The sequence below is a fragment of the Microtus pennsylvanicus genome, chromosome 2 (genome assembly GCF_037038515.1).
Source record: "Microtus pennsylvanicus isolate mMicPen1 chromosome 2, mMicPen1.hap1, whole genome shotgun sequence".
NCBI lineage: Eukaryota > Metazoa > Chordata > Mammalia > Rodentia > Cricetidae > Microtus > Microtus pennsylvanicus.
In genome coordinates, this window is record NC_134580.1 from 64,127,706 (window position 1) to 64,150,078 (window position 22,373).

Below are 22,373 nucleotides of genomic sequence, written 5' to 3' on the forward strand. Positions count from 1 at the left end.
GCCCACGTAATGTACTGGAGATTTTGTGATGGCTGAATGAAATAAAATGAATTCTTTTATACAAGCAAGTCTTTTTCTTAAAAAACAGTAAAGCCATCACACACACAGCGGACCGACTAGCAAGGCATCTGGATGGGGGCAGACGGGAAAATAGAGCTAAGGAAGTGCCTAAGACCAAGTAAGTGGTCAAGTCGGGGAGGAAGGAAGGGAGGCAAAGGAAGCGATGCTCAATTAGTGTTGTGAGCGGCTCACATCCTTCTCCAAGACACAGGCCGCCTGGTTCAAAGGCCTCCCACAGCACATCTCCAAAGATGTGGTTCTGGTCTCTCTTCCAAAAACATGCTCCACATTGCCTCCCAAGGCTTCACCCCCTCTCAGGCACTGACTGAAAGCTAGCATGTGTTACTCCTTACACCACCTCTGTGAGGAGGCCTAATTAGATGATTACTTGCTATTAAGGAGTAACAATCATTACAAACAAGGCAAATGAGCATAACCCAGGGCATTCAGCCCTCTTCCTCTTTTATTTAGTTTGCTTTGAAAAGTGTGGTCATAGTGTAAGAACAAACAAGATAGATTAATTGTAGCTTTTTGAAACAATATGTAGCAATATGTGGTGCTAACGTTTCAGTTCCTAGCTGGAAGTCCTCTGACAGGGCAATAGGAAAATTGAAGGCCACACGCCTACAGACGCCCCCTGTAGGCTGGAATGGGCTGGAGCTGTGAAGGACACCAGCATGCTCTCCATGCTCACTGGGCCCCAGCTTTCTGGTCAGTGTGTCACAGCATGTCCCGAGTCTGCCCCCACTCACTGTTAGGTGCCAATGTCTCTGAATCCCCTGGGGTTGTCGGCTGTACAGACCTTGTATTTTCCATGAATTACAGAACTCAGCCGTTAGCTCAAGGAGCGAGACGTTTAATCAGTGTCATCTACCATTCTCGGGACCATGCCTGAATCATCCACTCTACACCCTGACACCCAGATACCGGTGTCCTAACAGTGTGCAGTATCCTCCTCACATACTGTAAAGTGTCATCTACGTCTCAGTGCTGTGTGACTTCCGACACTACATCGTCACAGCGTCACCAATTACTTCCACTGTGGCAACTCCACAGAGGAGGACAAGGAAGGGAAGATTTGCCCAGAACTCTGTAGAATATGTCTCTCACCATATGTACAAGAATTGTATCAAGAAGTCAGATGATGCCATCAACACCCTCCGCCCCCAGCTTCGCCTCTGTGCATTCAATCCTTTCCCTGCACAGGACAGTGATCAGGAGTCAGAACAGGCTGTGGCCAACGAAAGCTTAGCAGTCGGGCTTCTTCTCACATACTGCCCTCTCCTGAGCTTGTAGCCACATCAGCTGATGATTGCGCCTGGAAGATGATGCATGACGTGAGAGTCCCCTCTGTGTACCGTGATTAATATTAATGAATAAAGAAATGCTTTGGCCTGCTGATAGGGCAGAACTTAGGTAGTGGGGGAGGACTGGACTGAATGCTGGGAGAAAGAAGGGTGGAGTCTGGAGACGCCATGGAGCCGCAACCACCAGGGATAGATGTGCTGAAACTTTGCTGGTAGTCCACGACCTCGTGGTGATGCACAGATTAATGGAGATAGGTTAAATTAAGATGTAAGAGTTAGCTAATAAGAAGCTAGAGCTAATGGGCCAAGCAGTGATCTAATTAATACAGTTTCAGTGTGACTATTTCAGGGCTAAACTAGCTGGGCAGCCGGGGACCAACAAGTGGCCCTTCCCCCAACAGATGTACAACACGCTACCCTGTAATGCTAGCTTCAAAATCACATGGTACAGAAAAACGTACTTTACCACCAAAAAACCCAGCTGTCTAGCTGGGTGCGGGGGAGGGGGGAATTCCTGTAACCTCAGTGCTTTGAGAGGCTGAAGTATGGGAGTTACTGTAGGTTTGAGAGTAGCCTGGGCTACATAGTAAAATTAGGTCAACCAGGCCTACTTAGCAGACTTGTCTCAAAATGTAAGGCCTATCATCACATTATACAGTAACACCCACTGCTCCGCAGGCTGCGATTATTTCTAGCATAGGATACGTATGAAATGTTAGGATGTTTCCTGTATTGTGAAGGATGCAAAGCTACTTCAAGAAGAATATTTTTACTCTGCTTAGACGGTAACTTCAAAGTCCCTGCGGCTAAGACTGCGGACTATCTGCGTGGACTCACCCATGGTCTCCTTATGGCCAAGTATTTATTGGAAAAGAATATGGCGGTAAAATTTTGGCCAGTTGGATATTATAGAAAGGTAACATTTCTGTTCCTTTTTTTGCAGTTGGAGGTGAACACATGCTAAGTTGTGACTGACGGGATGTGAGTACAAATGATGCATACTGCTTCAAAGTTTGTTCTTACATGGATAGCTATGCACATCGCTCCCCAGTCCATTTCTTCTTCCCTTGAATATGCTGACCAGAACCTGATCAATCACACAGATGCCTTAGAAATGACAGAAGGAGAGAACACTGGGTTTCTAGATACAGAGCCGCCATCCCAGATCTGAAGTGAGGGCATCTTCTGACACGTCAGAGAAACATCTTTGGGGGCTTTGATGACTTTGAATAAACGTTACAGCCTTTGCTGAGACCTCAAATCTCAACCATTTTCAAAATATTTGTACCTATTCCTGTTCAAAATGCTAGTGAGTAGCTATATTCTAGTTTGACAGTTCAGTAACATAAATATAAAATGTCATAAATTTTATGATTTGTATAAACATTATACATATATACAATATATGAAGTATATATACATATATTATATATATATATACATATACAAGAAACATACCCATATACGGTATTTCAATACTGATACATAAGGATTGTGCACATTGCAGATAGGGAACTTTTATCAGATTCACAAATTTCAAGTATTCTCCCCCATTATATAAGTTCATTTTGTTAGTAATGTCCTTTGTAGTATACAAGTTTAATAGAGAATCTTTTTCTTTTTACGTGGTTCCATGAGTTTTTGGCATAACATCTAAAAGAGAAGAAAGGGTCTAACTTGAACTCATGAAGTTGTATGCCCAGAGTTCTAAGAGTCTGGTGTTGGCTTTTGATGAGGGACTTCAGCCCTATGAGCTGTGTAAAGACCTTGGCATGGGACTCGTCCAGCTCCATTTACTGGAATGATTGTCCTTTTCTGCTGCTGACCTGCATGGACTACTTTGTCAAAATGCCGCAGCTGCACACTTGAGAGCTGGCCTGCACTCTGCATTCTACACTGCTGTCTTCACCACAGTGTGACACCATTTTCACCATCAAGCCTCTGTCTTCACCACAGTGTGACACCATTTTCACCATCAAGCCTGTCTTCACCACAGTGTGACACCATTTTCACCATCAAGCCTCTGTCTTCACCACAATGTGACACCATTTCACCATCAAGCCTCTGTCTTCACCACAGTGAGATATCATTTTCACCATCAAGCCTCTGTCTTAAGCATTTATAAAAAGCAGTATAGGTCTCTAACTCATCCGTCTTTTTAAAGATTTTTGCCTATTGAGTTTTTCCATTTCATTATGAATATTAAAGTTTATTTAGAACTTGTAGTTCTTCTGTTAATTTTTCTATGTATTTTATTCTTCGTGATGTTACAAAATAGTTTCGTTAATTTCCTTTATAATAACCGATTGCAAGGGCATACAAACAATATCTTGGAAAGCTGATAAATTCTCTTATCAATTCTAAATTTTAGTATACTGTGGTTTTCTACATAGAAGTCCATCTCATCTGCAAGAGGAGGTCCCCTGACTTCCTCTGCCTAACCCTGAAACCTTTTGTTCTTCTCTTTGCCTTCCCACCATGGCTAGAAGCACAGTTCCATGAGGAACAGAGAAACTAAAGACAGCTTTGCTCTGCTCTAGTTTCTGCCTTTGGCATGAAGGGGTTCTTACAGAAGTCAGTTACCAAGCAAAAGAAGCGCCTCCTTTTACCCCTCGTTTGTTCGGGACAGGACCCAAGCTTTTGCCAAACACTTTTCACTTTAATGATTTATTTCTTAAAATTCTCTTCATTGGATGTTTCAATTATCAAAATTAAGTCAATCTTGTACTTCTAGGTAAATACTATTTGATCATGGGTATAAAATTCTATTTCTGTTTTGCTAGATTTTATTCTCTAGGATTGTTTCTATACTCACATTCTTCTTCAGAAATAATGGTTCTGTGGTAACTTTTTCTTTCCTCTCCTCTTTCCTTGCTTGTTTCTTTCTTCCCTTTTACCCCTCCTCTTCCTCCACTTTCTTCTTGCCTTCCCCATTCTCACACTCTCTTCCTACCTCTTCATTCCTGTCTTTCTAGGACAAGTCTCCTTGTGTCCTAGGATGGCTTTCCTTGGAGCCAAGGAACACCATGAACTCCTGATGCTTCTGCCTCCACTTCCACAATCCCAGGATCACTAGCATGCATGCTCCCAGCCGGTGGTCTGCCATTCTCGTTCCTTCTAATACACTTATGTTCTAGTGAACACCACTACAAATCTTCTAGCAAGAGAAAAACATACTGGTTTTCACAAAAGTAACACCTTGACTATATTACCCCATCCATTCAATTCTTTAAACTGGTTCCCAAAGATACACTTGAAAATTTATGTTCCATTCTTTTCTTAAATAGTTTCTTCCCTAGATAAACTGATTTGGTTTAGGAAAACAAAACCAAACAAAAACCGAAGAGGGCATAAAGTTGAGATGGATATGTACCAGGGGCCAGGGGAGTTGGACTGAATGTGGTCGTGTGTGCCATGGTGTACATGTGTAGGCCAGGGATAATCCCGGGTGTTGTTCCATCCCTTCCTCCTCTTTTGAGGTGGAGTTTCTTGTCTGCTGCTGCCTATGAAAGGCCAGAGCCCCTAGAACATTCCTGTCTGCACTGCCCCTCTTGTCACAGGACTGCTGTGATGACAAATGTTTGCCACCACATCTGGCTTTATACGAGTTCTCAGGGTCTGAAATTAGGTTTTCAAACTTGTGTGGCGTCACTTTACCCTTAAATACTCATTAATGGCAAATTTAATTTCTATGCCTGGATTCTTTGCGTCCCTGACAACCACGCCTTTAATCTCAATAAGGTTGATACACGATGGACGATCAGACAGCAAACTGGTTACAGAGCTTAGCTTAGAAATCCTGGCACAAGTGAGAAACCAAATAGATATTTTCAATGAATTATGATTATATGTACACTAGAAGACATTTGACATGCATTATTTATTTTAGTATTCATGATATTGTCTGTTGCAGAGGTGGAGGTGAATATTTACAGAGTAAATGAACAGACTGCTTTTCTCTGTCAATCCCAACTTCTCTATCAAGACACAAGCATACTCCCTCATGCTGGGCTCACAGTGCCCTGCCTTCCATGTTCTCAGGATGAACACTACCCTACCTACCCCATTTACTCGAGTTATGCACCACCACACACGTAGAAGCTCCTTTCCCTATTCTTTACCTTCAAGGCCTCTTTAAATCAAATCTGTGATTCCTAGATTACAATATTGGTAACAAATCCTTAACTTCAAACAAAAAGTTTCTACCCCTACATTGGAGAGCAAACTAAAAGCAGTTTATTTCTAAGTTAAAGTAAAAAGAAAAAATAAATCCCTGAAGCATCTACTATTTATTAACATATATTAATAAATAATTACTAATATCTAGTATAAAAATCACTATCATCACTTTCTTTCCATATAATCACAGTTCATAGAAAATAACTAATATGCTATAGTCTATTGTATAAATTTTAAAAACATCCAAGGAAACTATCTTAGCCAGTGATGAAAAGACACATTTCAACTTTTACATGCTATTATACCATATTAGTATAACAACTCAAAATATTTAATAGTTTACTAAGGTGGAACAAAGTCATTGGTAAATTCACTAGTTTATATTCATTGAACATTGCTTTCTTGACACCTAGACTTTCTCAAAAAAATCTTTACATCTACTTCAAAAATCAAAGTTTTCTCTTACCTGGTTCTTTTGAGCTAAGGTGCATGAGGTCTACAGGACAGACCAAGACTGCTAAGGAGGAAAACATGCTAGGGAATGTGGCTTGAGGTGAGGGACAGGGACAGATGTAATGTTGTATGGGTTCAAGTATGAAAGTGGATCGCTAAGCATGGTGTTGAGACTCTGGATGCGTAGGATACAGACTGGGGACAATACACTGGGGAAAACCACAGATGCCCATGGCTTATTTCCCTAAACATGGCAGTGATAATGCCAGGGAGCTCTCAACGGCCTGGCGATACAGGAGATTCCACTAGGTCTCACCCTGCACGGTGATCTACAGTGGTCACTAGCTGCTGAGAGGGAGACTCAGTATCCTCCATGGACCAGTTCCCACAGAGGCTGTCCAATCACAGCGGGTAGCTCTAAACATGGAAATATGAGCAAGGCTAAACAGACTCAGTGGGTTTTGGTTGTATATGTGTGTGTGTCTGTCTATTTTTGAATAGATACAGAACAATGATAATTAGAGAAGAAGAAAGGTCATGATTTGGGGAGGAAGGAGGGAAACAAGAGGAGGGAGAGGAAGGAGAGTAGGAATGATGTAGATGAAGTGTAAGTTCTCAAAACAGTATTTCTAAAAATGAATAAATACTGCTAAAACTAATTTCAGGAAATATGAAAAATAAAAGGAAGATCATATTATCCTACTCCACTATGCAATGAATATGACGTATGGATTCTGATAAAGAAACACTTCACACCAGCAAAGAGGAATTATAAAGTGTAAACATTGGGATGATGGACGGTACAGTATGTGAGCAGCTAAGACCATATAGAATCAAGAGGTGGTTGTCTGGTCCTGTATTAGGAATGTAGAGGGAAGTATCAGAAACAAACAGCTTACTGAGATCAAAGTGGGAAAATATGAGCAGGATGAGGTGGGAGATTCAATAGCACAGAAGCGACTTTGTGATGGCTCATCAAGATGGTCTTAATTACTAAAGTTTATTATATCTACTCAAGGAAAAAAAACATGCACTAGAAAAAATACATTAAATTAATAGATTTGGTATCTTATATGTATTTTTCATGATTTTATAGATATATTGTTATCTTCCATCTTATTGACTGATGCCCCCCCCAAATGTTTTAAAATAACATAGAAATAATCTTTATGGTGAATATTTTTCTATTACTGGAATAAAATAATCTGATGGCAGAATTTTTTGTTTCTGAAATATTTCTTATAATGTCCTATACATCTATACAGTGATAGTGATAACTTTAGGAACATTTACAATAATTATTAGTTTTCTTTTATTATAAGAATGCTCTGATTTATTTCTTAAAATATCCACATGCATTCAAATTTTAACTTTGCTTTAAAACTTTAACGCAATGACACTATAATATTTGCAGTCAGTTTTAGGAACCCTTGAAAGAGAACGTCCTTCCTCCCGGCCCTTACTTCCACAGTCACCATTCCATTCTGTCTTTACATGTCCGTGATAACCCGGGGCTATAGAGTACTCCACAACTAGCATTCACTTAGGTTCTCGGGTCCTGGTTCCCTCTCATTTATATAAGGGAAATGCCTTAGTAGTAAGGACAAACGCAGCTTTCTGTTTTCTCCCCAAATAAAGCTCTACTGCTCAGTCTTGACTTCTCCCCAGTGATGAGCTTTCCCTCAAATAACTTTAATACCAACTATTCTTTGTCATCCCTGTCTGGTCTTTCCCTTTCAATTGTGAATGCACAGAACATAAAGCTCGCCCTTTGTAAAGGATCACAGAGCCTCTGCTTTCAAAATGACCACAAGAAGAACAAGGAGCTACAGGCATCTTAAAAGCCGCCACCATGCCTTCTACCTAATGAGTATAAGGAATGACTCAAGTTATTGTCACAGCCGTTATGAATTAGAAGTGTCTCTGTATCTGTTGAGACCTGACCTACCAACACAAGTATGTAGATGACATGTAACAGTGTTGTGAAGTTGTATGAATTCCCAAAACAAATCCACAATCTGAGTTACATTTCTTTGATATGAGAGTCAATAACAACAAATAAACAGGCAGAATTACCATGGAAATATAAAATTCTCTTCTCCATCATCAGTTGCTTCATAAACATACTGAAAATGCATGGAGAATATTTTTAATTTGTTCATTTTCATGTCAAACAATTATATTTTTATGGACTTTCTTATATGCTAGGGAAACATTTTGGGTACTACATAGATGTATAGTCATTTTAAAACCATTACTTGAATTAACACGTTATGAGAGGGAAAGGATGATCAGGTTAGAGAAAGTCCATTTACAAACATTTTAAGCTTTATCATACTTAACTTTGTTATTTATTTATTTAGACCACGGGGAGAACAACACAGCTTCTGGCAGATAGGAAGGCTTGAAAGGCTGCAATTCGACTCTGAGGCGCCTCATTTCCTAACTTTGGGCCTATTTCAGGCATGTGGTCATTCTGCCCTCACCTATGCGATGGGCAGAATGACCACATTTTCCTGTGAAGACCTGTGCCTGCCTAGAGCACAAGGCCACAGTGCCTGTCCTCCATTTAGCAGGAGCACCTAAGGCGCATTCTGAACCACCCGCTAGAAGAAGAGCAACTGCTCTCACATGCCACGGCTCAGGCGTGAGTTCTCTGAGAAGACCAGTTCCTGTAGAGATCCGACTGAAGTATGGAAACAGAAGCAAAGATAAGCTTTCTGGGGTCCATCTAACAAGGTACACCCCAGCTATTCTGTGAGCATTTTTACTCTATGGAAGGCAATTGTAGGCTTTCAGTGAATCAACACAAGAAAACTGAAATTTTAAGCAGGCATTCAACCTATAATCACGGCCATCCACTACCAAGCATACAACATGTACGCTTTTGATGTTATTTCTTGGAGATATTCCTATAGAACGCTCACAAAGCTCACATAACGAGGTCCTCCCAGAATACAGCTGAGTATGTAAAAAATCGCACCAGGCTCTCACATCCTAATAAGAGATTTTCCAAGGTTGGTCCACAATGATTTGTTGAAGTTGCAGGACAAGAGGAAAAGGGACTACTCAAATTAAAAAATACATAAAACATCGATCTAAAATGATCTATGACTATATTGTGAAAAAAGTTAAGAGGTTAGTTAACAGAAAGCAGTTGGTTAATTAAGTTTTCCTTTGTAACACTGGCAGAATCAACACCAGGTAACAGTTACCTCTGTGGCCTTGCTGGACGGCTCCAATCCAGTCATATTTGTCACTATTAACTGATGTAAGAGTTGAACTTGAGCCACACTTAGGAAGAAGTCCAGGTTTGTGGTTATGTTCACTTCCAAGGAATGGCCACAAACTAAAATCTCCTAAAGAAGGGGAAGACAGGTTCAAAAGAAATTTTTTTAAGTGATAGTCCTCAGATACTTTATTCTTGTTATTGAATGCATACCACTTTCTAACTCTCTAGGGACTCAAGTACACATACTTATTAATGAGAAAAGCAAAACTAACAAGCACAGCCACTAGCATATCTTAAAGGACCAATTTAGCAAGTACTTAGAAGGGTGTGCTCTCTGTTGGGTTGCTTGCTATACATGTAAGTCAAGAAGCAAAAGGAATTTCTCCATCTTTTCATACTCATTTGTTTCCTCCACACTCTGAACCACTGTCATTGCTTTACATGTAGTTAACGGTATGATTTTGCAGTAGGATCTTGTTCACCAATTCAAGTGTATGGACAGCTCCTGAGAACCTTTTCCACATCCAGCTCCACAGCAGACCTGGGCACAGCTGCCAATCTGCTCTGGAGTGACAGTGAAAACAGTTGGAGACTCCGCAGTGTGAACACTGACTTCTCTCTTGACACTGCTAAACCTTGGCAGCACTGGGCAGATGGCCGCTGCCTAACTGGTGCTGTTTTCATAACCGCATCACTGGAACATTAGAAGCTGCCCAGAGGAGGCAAACAAAACAAAGCAACCCAGAAGCGCCAGAAGTTCATAAGCACAAGCCCTGCCTCTTGTCATGGGGCGCACGTGGACACAACGTCCAAATGTCTGCAAACGTCCAGCAGATCTCCTTGTTAGTGTCATACAAAGAATAGACTTAAGGACACCACGCCTGGGCTAAATACACAGCAGACAGTTTAGAGCTGCTTTTAATAAAGGATAAAGAACATGTCTGGCATGATAATCTTTTCTTTTGTTAAATAAACTTTCTTCACAAATGTGCTGTGTTTGTTTATTATACTTGAATTCTTATTTTATTTCTCAAGACATATTGAAAAGGACAATGATTAGGAGTACTTTTAAAAAATTGTCTTGTCATTATAACATGTCTTAAAGGAATATAAATTTCTACAAAAATAACAGTTGTATTAGCGGATATGTCCTATAACTGGAGGAGGACTACTCCTGTCCTAGTGCTAACAGTGTAGGGTGAGTAACTTATAACAGCAAGAATAATTTCCACTTGCATCCTTCCTGGAATGACCTGCTTTGACTGGGTCAGTTCCTGGAAACCCTGGAGGTGAACTGGGCACTTGCATGAGACAACAAAGAAAAGTGCGAGGGAGCTGATGGGAGGAACAGAAGTGAAGCGGCCACTAAGGCCTCCAACGCCAGCAGGCACAAAGCAGCCCAGCTCCTGCTTCCCTTTCAGTCCTTCCCGTGGGGATGAGGAACTATTACTAAGGCCTTCAAACCAAATTACCAATTAATTAAGCTGGGATAGAATTGTATTTACATTTTGATATATTTTTATTTTCATTTCTTAACTTTGTGATAATAAGTTCTTAAGAATACAAGAAAGGAATATTTCTAGGGAAAAGTTCTTATTTCAAAGCGATCTGTGTTTTTCTTTCTTGTCCATTTTCTTTTGTTTCTTCTTGTTGGTTATTTGTTCTTCTTTTATTTTGGTGGTGGTTTTGGGGGTCAATCTCATGGCTTCACACATAGCAGCTAAGTACTCTAAGAGGGAGCTACAAATCAGACCCAATATTTAATTTTTGTGAACCAAATAAAAACAGGAAGTTCAACAGCTCTCTAATGTATAGGAACGTGTGCATCTTAGTTCATATTTTCACAGCAGTGACAGTTTGGGAGAAAAGCACCTCCTGAAGTGTTGTACAAAACCAGCTTTGTTACTAAGAAACCAAACATAAGACATACTCCTTATACACCTTTGGGGGCTATAATACGGGCCCACTTCTATCCAGGAGGAAGTCAGTCTCTTGGTGCAGCCTTTCCTTCCAGACCTGCTCCATGTTTTAGGGACTCCACCCACAACCACTCTCTCCTGTGTGCCCACAGCTGCAATCCTAAACTGAGATTCAAATCATAGTAGCAGTCTACCCTCATCAGAGAAGCTTCTTCTTGAAGAAGGTAATTAACATGGGGACGCACAATGAGACACTGTATAGAGAGTCAAAGACTTAGGAGATCTCAGCACCAAATGGGGTGTCTGTAGAGCTCTCCCTACCTCAAGGCCTGGGATCTATAAGGAAGAGAAGGCAGGAAGATTGTAAGAGTCAGAAGTGGTGGACCTTCCAATACAACAAGAGTGATATACTTCTGATACAGAGCCTCAGATAGCACCCGCAAGAACTGCACAGGCTCAAACCAGACAAAAATCCCAGGATGGAGAAGGGGAAGAAGACACAGTCTTTCCCTTAACCGAAAAGCTATTTTCAACTGCTACCCGTGGGGAAAGAGAAAAGAAAAAAAAAAGCGTTCTCTAATGGAGTGTCACCGGGTATAGAATTCACAGTCTAGGGCAAGCCCAATGCCCAGCCCAGGAATAGCTGGACAAAACATAATGGATTTCATGCTGTATGTGTGTGTGCATGTGTATGTGTGTGTGCATGCAAGCTTGATGTGTTATTTTTTGTCTTTCAGGTGGTTTTTTTAGTTTGCTTCTTTTTTTTTTTTTGTTTTTGTTTTTGTGTTTGAGACAGGATTTCTCTCTGTAGCCCTGGGTGTCCCGGAACTCACTTCTGTAGACCAGGCTGGCATCAAATTCAGATATCCACCTGCCTCTGCCTCCCGGGTGCTGGGATTAAAGGCATTGTGCAATTATATCCAGCCTCTTTTTGTTTTTGATAAAAAGAGAGAGAAAGAAAGACACTGACAGTCAGAGAGACCAACTGACTGACCGTGAATTGAGGAAGATCTAGGATGAGGTGGGGGAGTGAAAAGAAAATGATCAAATACATTGTATGAAAAAATAGGTAAAAATTTAATTAATTAAAAAGAAACCAAACTAAAATATTATAAACCTCAAATGAGATTATGAAAAAATTTTCAAAAAGTCAGAGAAGGAATCTAACGTTCTATTGTTTTAAATTAATATACAAAGCCCTTTTCACTTAACAATGGATTATAAGAGATGCATGGTTACCTGAAAATACTATGGCTTCTAACTCACTTAACAGACCTGAAATGCTCCCTTAGTAAACACAAGCCCAGGTGGGCCACAGTCTCCTCACCTATAAAATGCAGTTACGAGAGCAGCCTGAGAGGATTAGCATGGGCAGTGGACTACTCGGCACTGGTAGTTCCCATGGTGACTGTCATTACTGATTAGCTAATTTGATGTAAGACAGGCTGAAGCAGTCAACTCTCCACGACACAAGCACAGTACTCCATTACTTAAATTAAACTCAAGTTTATATTCAGCTCTAACCTCCGTGTGCAGATTTTCTGGGGAGATTATTTTAGTGAAAATGATGGCAGGCGCTCCAGTGATTCGGACAGAAAAATCTGTCAAGATTGGGGTCAAAATCGCTCTCCTTTCTTGATGTCGCCGTATGCTAAAAAGATAAGACAAACAAATGTTAGTCAAAGAGTTTAAAAAGAAAATTTTTGTCCCTTGATATTTTCAAGGATAACTTTGAGTCTTCCTATAAATCACACCACCGTTTTGAGAGTGCCTATTTGGGTATCATCTAGTCAACCCTTCAATTCTGTACAATCTTCAAACACTGCCTCTGAGAGATGCAGACACACTCCAGCCACTTCATGTCAATGTCGTTCCAGGCCTTCAGTGAACTGTGCTTCTGTTTGCAGTCCCACCTGTTCTCACCAAGTTTCACAGCTCTTTTGTCACAGTCAATGAGCTTACTATTTTGTAATTTTTAGTTGTTTATTTTTAATATTCTATGTTCCATATGACAATGGCCATATTTCCAGTCTCATTAGGTTCATCAGTATATTCTATTTCCCTCCTACCCCTCAACAAAGTCTCCCTACACAGTTCTGGCTTGCTTGGAATTTCCTTTATAAGACAAGCCTGGCCTTGAGCAGGCAGTGATCCTCTTGCCTCTGCCTCTCAAGTGCTGGGATTGTAGGGAGGAGCCATAGTGCTCATCTCTTAACTCTATGCTTTAAGCTCGAAGATCCATTTGAGTTTATGGAAAATAATACAGATATTAAAGCCTTCTTTGTATATTCAATAGCTTTCGTATTTGAAATCTGATGCTGTAAGAAGGAAGGATCCTTATCAGCCTGAAGAGACAAATGGAAACAACTTCTAGACTCGGCCTGCAGTAAGCTGTCTCCATCACAGCTTCTGGCTTATTTTAATTCTACTCTAAACCTCTGCACATTTGATAAGTTATTTCTTGTTGGCACCCACAATAGCCAGTAATTCAAAGGACGTACGGCTAACACAGAAGATGATTGGGATATACCAGAGGTTCCAAGTGACTCTTGCCGTTTTAATTTTCGTTTTATAAAATATCACTGTTTATATTTGACTAGAAACCACACCTCCAAATTTCCTTTAAAGTTAATTTAATATTTTCCACAAATACAACTTTACTATTCCCTTATGATAAAATGATAAAGTTAAAAGCAGAAAATTGGCATAAATTATACCTCATGTGAAAACGCAGATAAAATGCAAGTCTTTCTACATCTAAGAAAAATGAGAATAGTCTAGAGAGCAGTAATGTCTTTTGTGAAATTTCCAGTGGGCAGAGCTTTATACAGCAACTGCCAAAAAAGCAAATTGGATCATCTGGTTGTGTGACACATAAGTATTGGATTTCAGGAAAGTCAATTTTAAAGAATTAAGAGATCTGGTGGGTAGAGAGCAGCAGGAAGAGCACTGTAATCTGTGACTGTGGAGGAAGGTTTAGCTCCTGAGAGACACCATAATTACAGCCTAATAGCTCGGATTCCATGAAATGACCGACGTGAGAAACACCAAACATGATGTGCTCTGAGGGGAGCGCCAAGACAGGCGCATTAGAAACACGGTAAATGGAAAAGATGGCAGCAAACCAAGAGCGAGCATCAGCTGAAACAGTGTGGTAAAGAAAAGGTCCTTGTTCCCATCATTTGTTTTGTTCTCACTTGGGTGACGAATTAAATCAGTGACACTAACTAGAAAAGCTCTATTACCACAGCAGGAAAAAGGAGATCTCATCAAATCAACAGCCATTTTCTGTTTCAAAGTAAGAGTGCTTCCTCTGTGCTGTCACTGATAAACACTTGAAGTGATGATAAGCTTTTAAAAAAGCAATTAAAAAATGTTATAAATCAATTATTTTCAAAGCTGAATCTCAGGAGGAAAAAGAAACACTAAAGGAGCAGCTGTTACAGAAACTGTAAAAACAGGAATGGCGTAGCTCAGCAAGAAAATACCTGATGTGGGATTCTCCGCTCTGTATGCTGTGAATAGCATTGGCTAATAAAGAAACTATCTTGGCCTGTGATAGGGCAAAAGAGTAGAATTAGGCGGGGAAAACTAAACTGAATGCTGGGAGAAAGAAGGCGGAGTCAGAGAGAAGCCATGGAGTCCCACTAGAGACAGGTGCCAGAACTTTACCTGGTGAGCCACAGCCTCATGGCGAGACACAGATTAATGGAGATGGGTTAATTTAAGATACGAATTAGCCAGAAATATGCTTAAGCTATTGGCCAAACAGTATTGCAAATAATATGGTGTCTGTGTGATTATTTCAGGGCTGAGCAGCGGGGAACAAACAAGCGGCTTCCTAGAACACATACCGAAAGTGACAGAGAATTCCCTAGAAAATTTAAAATAATAGGATTTACTCTCTTTATGTGTGCCTAGTTTATATTATCTATGAAACCCAGGAATAATCTTTCTGAGTTATTATAAGAACAATAAAAACAAACTAGCTATAGTTGCAAAATGGATTTCATGTTTGTAATAAAAAGCAGAAACACTTATGTTGGGTATGTTAAGGTTAGAAAGCGGAGGCCATGTCCCAGTCCTTCAGTACCTGCTGGCCATATTCCACTCCAGGGCTGGGTTCTGAGAGTTCCTTTCACTCTCTGGTAGCGGTCCTCCTGGGCCACTCCCTTTCTCTGGTTTGAGTTGATCCCACTGGGCAGTACCAATATTGATGGACTGCAGGTCTATCTGGTACTGTCTATCTTCAATTTCTGATCCAGGATCTCGAAGAATTCCTAAGTTCAAGGCTCTCCTGAGAAGGCAATGACAAAAAGCAAACAGATATCCAACAGTTATTTGTTTACTATTATAGTATCATAACCACATTTGTCTTAAATTGACAATCAAGATGAATAATCATATTAGTAAATAATATATGTAGGCTAATCATAGGTATGATAAAAGTATTAGCAACTTACCATACACTGTTTTCTACAGGTGTAAACTACTCTTACTAATCCAGCATGATGGCTGTCTTACCGTTTTCACAGCACTTCTTCTAAGCACTTCTACACATTATTTTAATGTTGTGATTCAGGGTCTGCTATCATCAATTTTTAAAAACAGCTCAGAGTAGCTGGAAAACAGTCAAGCTGCAAAGCTAGTATGTGACAAAAGTCCACGTGTAGTTTAGAGAGTCTCCCTCCCCAAAGCCCTTCCCAGGGTCAATCAGACAACTTCCCAAGAGCCCCGCTGCCTTGTTAGGCAAGGTATTGACCAGAATTTGGAGATCAGACACTCATATATTATGCAAAAACTTATAATTTCAAGATACCTGTTCCAGGGAGGCAGACAGGGCTGTCAGGTGGAGGAAAAGCAAAGATACATTTTCCTGAACTGGACTCAACTTCAGTTTAGAGAATCTCCCTCATGTGGGTCCAATAAAGAAGGACACAAAGCGACACAAACACTAACTCTCACTTGCGGCTCATACAGCAGCAACAGAAGATAGAAACGTGGCCTCCAAGACTTCAAAACTATGGGGCTAGCCGATCAGAAATACATACATCCTCAATATATGGCCGAGAGTAAGAATTTTAAACTCATGCAAAACTACAGATAAGAATAGAATCACTTAAAGTAAAACCCAGCACAACAGAAGTGACGACAAAACACTGAACAGAATCAAAAGAAGGGAGGCCACTTACGATTAAAATGGGGTTTGCATACACAGACGGCTCACTGAGTTTCAGGGTGGTAACATACACCATCATAGGGAGCTGGGAGGAGGATGGATCCCTTGCTTATGGTCTGCTGTGGACCCCATACCTGACTTCCCTAATAATACCAGAAAAGAAAACATTATGACTGCTCCTCCTTAGGGTTCTGGATCAATCAAAAGAATCAAATACCTGTAGCCCAGGGAAGAGAGCCAGGATATTCTGGTTTGATCCAAAGACTAGAACATTACACAACACTGTATCCTCCTCTAAGACTCAATTCAACAGGGCTTGTCAATCAACTGACCAGGAGCCCACACCCCAGGAAATCTGACTCACCTAAAGATGATAATGGTAAGGAGATGGGAGATCCCTTCCCAGAAGCCCCACCCTCACTATGGCTGCTTAAGGCACCTCCCTCTTGGCAGCACTTCTATGTTTGCCCACATTCTGAGTTAAGAACAGTGTAATTTTCCTCTTCTTCTGGATACTGCTCGAAAGCCTAAGCATGCTTTCCAGGACACTCTGGGATCCTCACTATTTATCTGAACTATGACTTCTGCCATGTACAATCTTGGCACTCTCCAATACTAAACATGATGGCTTCCTCTGCCCTCAACTCAGAAGGCATGGATTTTCCTGCATCTTTGTTGTCTCTCCCCATCCTGCCGCCTCTGGGATTGACAGCTTGTCTGTCTTGTTTTTCTTCCAAACTCTCATAGCTCCCTTCTTCCAAATTCTCATAGCTCTTCTCTATATTCTTTTATTAATGAGCCTAAGATCCCAGAAAGTAAACTTGATTTTGCTAGTAATAGTTAACAACCAGAATAAATGTAGGTGATTCATACACTCTACACAAAAACATAAGAACTATCAAGCTTAACAAACTGTAGTTATAGCGTACCCAAGAGCCACGCTGGAGTTTTAGCAATAGGGTGATGAAACGTCAGTGAATGGAAAAACAGATACTAGACAAAAATCTTGTCCACAAGAGCCTGTTAGACGTAGTTATTAAGAGTCCATAGTGTGAGCTCTACTTCAGTAGTTATACGTTAGTGCAAAACTTCAACCTCTTTCAGTAATAAAATAAGGAAATAGAAAAATTTAAAAATCAAATTACTACATTTGATGACATATTTATGGTAATAGAATCTGAAATTGGAAAACATGCTTCTCACGTGCACAGCAACATTTCTGAGAACTGATTCCCACCTACCATAAAGCTCCCTTCAACACATTCCAACCAAGTAAATATCACACAGACTGTATTCGGTGAGTACCATAAAATTACCTTCAATGCTTATTAAAGAGAACCTACAAAATGTTTATGTTTAGAAATTTAAAAGACATGTCTAAGTTAGTTACTCCTTGGTCAAAAAATTAAGAAAGAAACAATTTCAATATTAGGCGCAAAAAGGCAGATACAGAAGAGGTAGCACTTGAGGAGAATGCAGTGTTTAACACTCACATATGTGTTGTTGAGAAAGAGAGGCTCAGAACGAACAAGCTCCACATAAAAACACAGAACAAATGGGAAAGAGTGGGATATGAGAGCAGAAATCAGTGGAACAAATAATCAACAAGGCCAAACAAAAGGTCAACTACTAGCAAGAGGGAAAAAGAAAAGGATAAAAGAGAAAATAATATATTTGCAATAAAAAGAAAACTATGATACTGGACAGCAGGCGTGAGCAGACAATGGGTGGAAGCCAAGCAGGTCTGCAGAACCTGGATCTCCCAACTCAGGCAGGAAAACAAAAACGAACAAACCAAACCCCAAAATTCTCTCCTGGTCACCACTCCAAACTCTCCTGGAAGGTATTCTTATTCTTCTCATAGAGCATCCTCTCATTTCTTCCACTAAATATGACATCAGTTTACCCTGTAGCAGTTCTTTCTGTGTGTGGGAAAATGGCCCATTTCAATACCTGGACAGCACAAGCACTACTGAAAAGTGTAGCAAGTGGGAGAGAGAGAAGTCCAACATCTCTCTACTCGTGGGACTATCAAAACCACATCATCTTATCAAAATAGCATTTCCTCAAATGAGTATAGTTACATTTGCCCCTGAATAGATAGTTACTGGGCACTGTATCTCATGTTTTGTAGCAGTCCCTAGCTGCTGGCACGATTCCTGCCATGACCCAACCCCTCACATCTAGTGGGGATTTAGAAGTAATTAAGCGAACAGAAGACTGAGCACAGAACACAGTTGGAAACACACAAGGACCACCTAACAGACTGGTAGCCCAGGAAAAAAAGATAGGAAGTACTTAGGTCTAAAGTTCCAAAGGTCCTATCTCATACAAGTGAAGACTTATCTCTCACAGGGGAAACAAGACCCAAAGGTGTGGCAACAGTAGATCTAGCACACATAACAAGGTTCTGAAAAGCTACTGTGGCGAACGGGCAGGAAAGAAGGAAGGTGACAGGCAAGAGGAGCATCAAATGCCTAATGAGTTCCACCTGCTTATTTGGTAAAGTTTAAAGGATCCAAAGAAACTGTGAGAATGAAGATGCGTGCACTAAAAGGAGGGCTTACTTTACAAAGCGGTCATTTTACTTTTGTCTAACAGAATACAGAAATGATGGAATGGCAAACCTCCCCCAGGACCACTGGCCAGTTCCCAAATAACCACACAGAGACTTAATAGTAATTATAAATGCTCAGCTGATCGCTTAGGCTGGTTACTAACTAGTTCTTACAGCTTAAATTAACCCATGTTTCTTGTCTATTCTCTATCATATTCACAGTGTACAAAAAGCTTGTTCCCCAGCACATAGCTATCCAGAGAAAGCCTCGGTTTCTGGTTAATTAAGATTACTGAAAACATATAAATACACACATGCCCATCTATGCAGAGGTTGTCACATCATAAAATCTTTAGTAGGTGTGAAGAGAAAAAAATTATTCTATTTTAACTCTCCTCAGACTCAGCATAAACTGTTAAATAGAAATGAGATAACTAGAAATTAACACAAAGAGACACAGCCGGATAAAATGTGCACTAGAATTTGGAAAATCAAAACCAAACAATAAACAAACCAACAACACAAGAGAAAACACTGGTCCTTAATGTGTTCAAACCACATTTTTATTAGCCTAAAACCATTATAATAGCATACTGGTTAGCATAATAAATCTCTTACTCTGAAGGCTAAGAAAATGTTTATTATGAAAAATTTAGATCAATTAAAATTATGTGTATCTTTGCAAAACATTTTATTCAATAATTTCTTAGCACCTAAGATATCAAAATCAGGGCATATAAATGTATTTCCAATTTACTTTCTCAAGAAAATTCATGTTTATATTAGAAACTACAGAAGTACAATACTTTATATAAAGATTATATTTTAAGGAAGCAGTTAATATAAAAACTGAGTTTGGTTTGATTTTTCTGTAATAAATCTAATATAGATGTTTTTTCAGATTTATAGAATACAAGTCCAACTTTTCCCTATTATATTATCTTAATAACTTATTTTCAATTCTTTACAAAGGAAATATACTAATAACAAGGACTAGAATACTTAAAAGTCACAACACCCTTCTTAAGAATGATGCAAATATCTGACAACAGAAAGCCTCATAGTATTGTTTCCTTTCTCAATTAAATATTGTCTAGGCACATTCACTATCAAAAATAGAAATCAAATCTTCTTGTCTCAAAAGCATATGGCTTAAAAACATTCTATGAACTTTGCTCTATCCTTATTGCTGCTTTTGAAAGCAAGCAATCAAATCAGGAAAGAGGGAGAAGCACAATCCTCATAACTTCCTTCCCCCAACACAGAAGGCTCCTGTATTGGCTCCCACGCAGGAGTTATAATTGTAATTGCTTTGGCCCTTCCGAAACCCCCCCCCGCCCCCCGCCCAGATCATTCGAACCATTCAACAGGTGGTGGAGGAGGATAAACTCCAGTCTGCAATAGTTGGTCAATAATGTAATCATAAGGAACCAAAGATGACTTTAAGTGTTTAACAGGAAACATAGCTTTAATGTTTTCCTTTTTAAATTGATTTAGTCTGGGGCAGGCCTTTTGCATGTTTACACAAGGAGCAGCTCATGTTGAACCATTTACTGCTCACTGCTGAACAGGCATATCTTGGGAATTCAATATAAAGTAGCAAAATTCATTCACTTATAGTTCAATTGAGATCTACAAAATGCTAACAAGCCAGAAAATAGGAACGTAAAACCAAGTACAACTTTTGTGTATTGAATAAATTGTCCACATATTTATCACCAACTCTGTACAAATGACAGCAATCTGGAAAGTAAATACAGCAGGAGATAAAATGGCTGACTCTCAGATGAAAATCAACATGGTTCTCGGATGAGCAACTCAGGGTAGGACGCTCTTGGGCTGCAGGAGAACCACTGAGAAGCATGGAGGAAATGCTGGATGCCCCATGGACAGTCTGATTCAGCAGGGCACAGCCGGGTTTCAGGAACAACTGCTCCTCCTTCCTCCTCCCCATCCCAGCAGTATGCATTTAAAACCACTACAGAGTTCTTAATTAAGGAGTCTTTAAAAAATTTGTTATAAGTTAACTTCTAACTAGTTTCTATATTGAGAAAAAAATCAAATGGGACATTTATAAAGTTAAATTACAACTGAGCTGACTGGATGGTGAGAAGTACAGAGGGTCTAAATTGCAATCAAAGACAATTCCTTTCCTATTTTAACATATTCACTTCACTGACATGCTTCTCTTTATCGTCTAAATTTTGTTTTCTTTAATTAGTTTCATTCCATTAGAATTCTACTATCAAACGCTAATGTGTCTGGAAGAAAAAACACATAATTACATAAAAATGACGGTGAGATAAAACAACAGCACCTTGCTGTTGTCTTCAAGTGCTCCTATGAGATCACCATCCACAGGGTTCACACAGACCACGATGCTGACACTTTAGGTAAGACATTTCTGAAACAGCTTAGTCCAAAGCTACACCTTGACTATAAATTCAGCCAATTGTCACCTATGTTCTATACAAAAAGCTATTAGAAACAAAGCTTTAAGATATAATATGCTATTGAAATAAACTGTTATATAGTTGGTGAAAAACTGTAAGACATCAAGCTGAGAAGATAAAAACAGTACCACCAAAGCTATAATTAGAAGTGATTTAAACTAAAGCACCTTGGAAGGAAAAACACTTAAGATTTGACATGCAATAATCCAACTACTATAAAAGTAAAATTGTGTTAATTTATAATATATGGGCATTTTTGAGCCCACAAATACCACAAAGTTGTTTCTGAAGAACAGAAATCAAGGTTAAGATTCTCTATACACACATTGGTCATAAGCTAGTCTTTTTATTAAGGAAAAAAACTAATGCTGTAATAAGAGCGATGCAGAGAAGAGAAAAAGTATTCTTTTTCTTAACATTATCATCTCCTCTCCAGCCCTAGCAGGATTACTTCAGTCTTAGCTCAGAGAAATATGTTTGAATTATCGGGCTCTAACAGGGAGTACAACTGGTCGAGCTGAGGCTGTTGAAGGCTCGTTGTCTGTGTGGATGGGTAAGCCCAAAAGCATTTCAAAACTCAGGTTCACATTAATCATAGAAGACGGGTATGGAAAGCGCGTACTAGGTGTTCCGGGTTGTGGTAGCAGGCTGTGCAGACTTACGTTGCAGCCTGAATGCATCTTTATAGTATCGTCATAACACAACTACCAACTTCAGATGGTATAAGGTTTACATGATTTAATTCACAAGAAACAAGCATACCATATCCATCATTACTTGCTGAATACTCATTTGGAATATAATCATCATCATTTAATAGTTGTATATTTTTAAATAATTGCTTAACCTGACCATATTTATGTTTATGTATATGATAAATAAAATATTAATAAATAATCATAAAATCACCTTAATCTGGTCTACCCAAAAATTTGAAACAGTTATAAATTACCAGTTGTACCCTTCCTAGCCTGCGGCCATTTTCCACCACAGAAGACACATTAGAGATCACGGTACAGATACAGTTCAGACCC

General features: G+C 39.6%; 1 protein-coding gene across 9 annotated transcripts in view; it reads right to left on the minus strand.

Annotated features, from left to right (window-relative positions):
- Vps13b (vacuolar protein sorting 13 homolog B) overlaps positions 1–22,373 on the minus strand; it is a 463,403-nt gene that overhangs the window by 195,599 nt on the left and 245,431 nt on the right. For 6 of the 9 annotated variants that reach the window (XM_075961199.1, XM_075961203.1, XM_075961200.1 and 3 more), the window contains 3 exons: positions 15,244–15,447; positions 12,675–12,801; positions 9,215–9,358 (listed from right to left, as the gene is read on the minus strand). In XM_075961199.1, the coding sequence (XP_075817314.1) occupies positions 9,215–9,358; positions 12,675–12,801; positions 15,244–15,447 (475 nt within the window). Of the gene's footprint in view, positions 1–9,214; positions 9,359–12,674; positions 12,802–15,243; positions 15,448–16,370; positions 16,473–22,373 lie in introns of those variants that run through there. The other 3 variants (XM_075961205.1, XM_075961204.1, XM_075961206.1) reach the window with 3 other exon arrangements.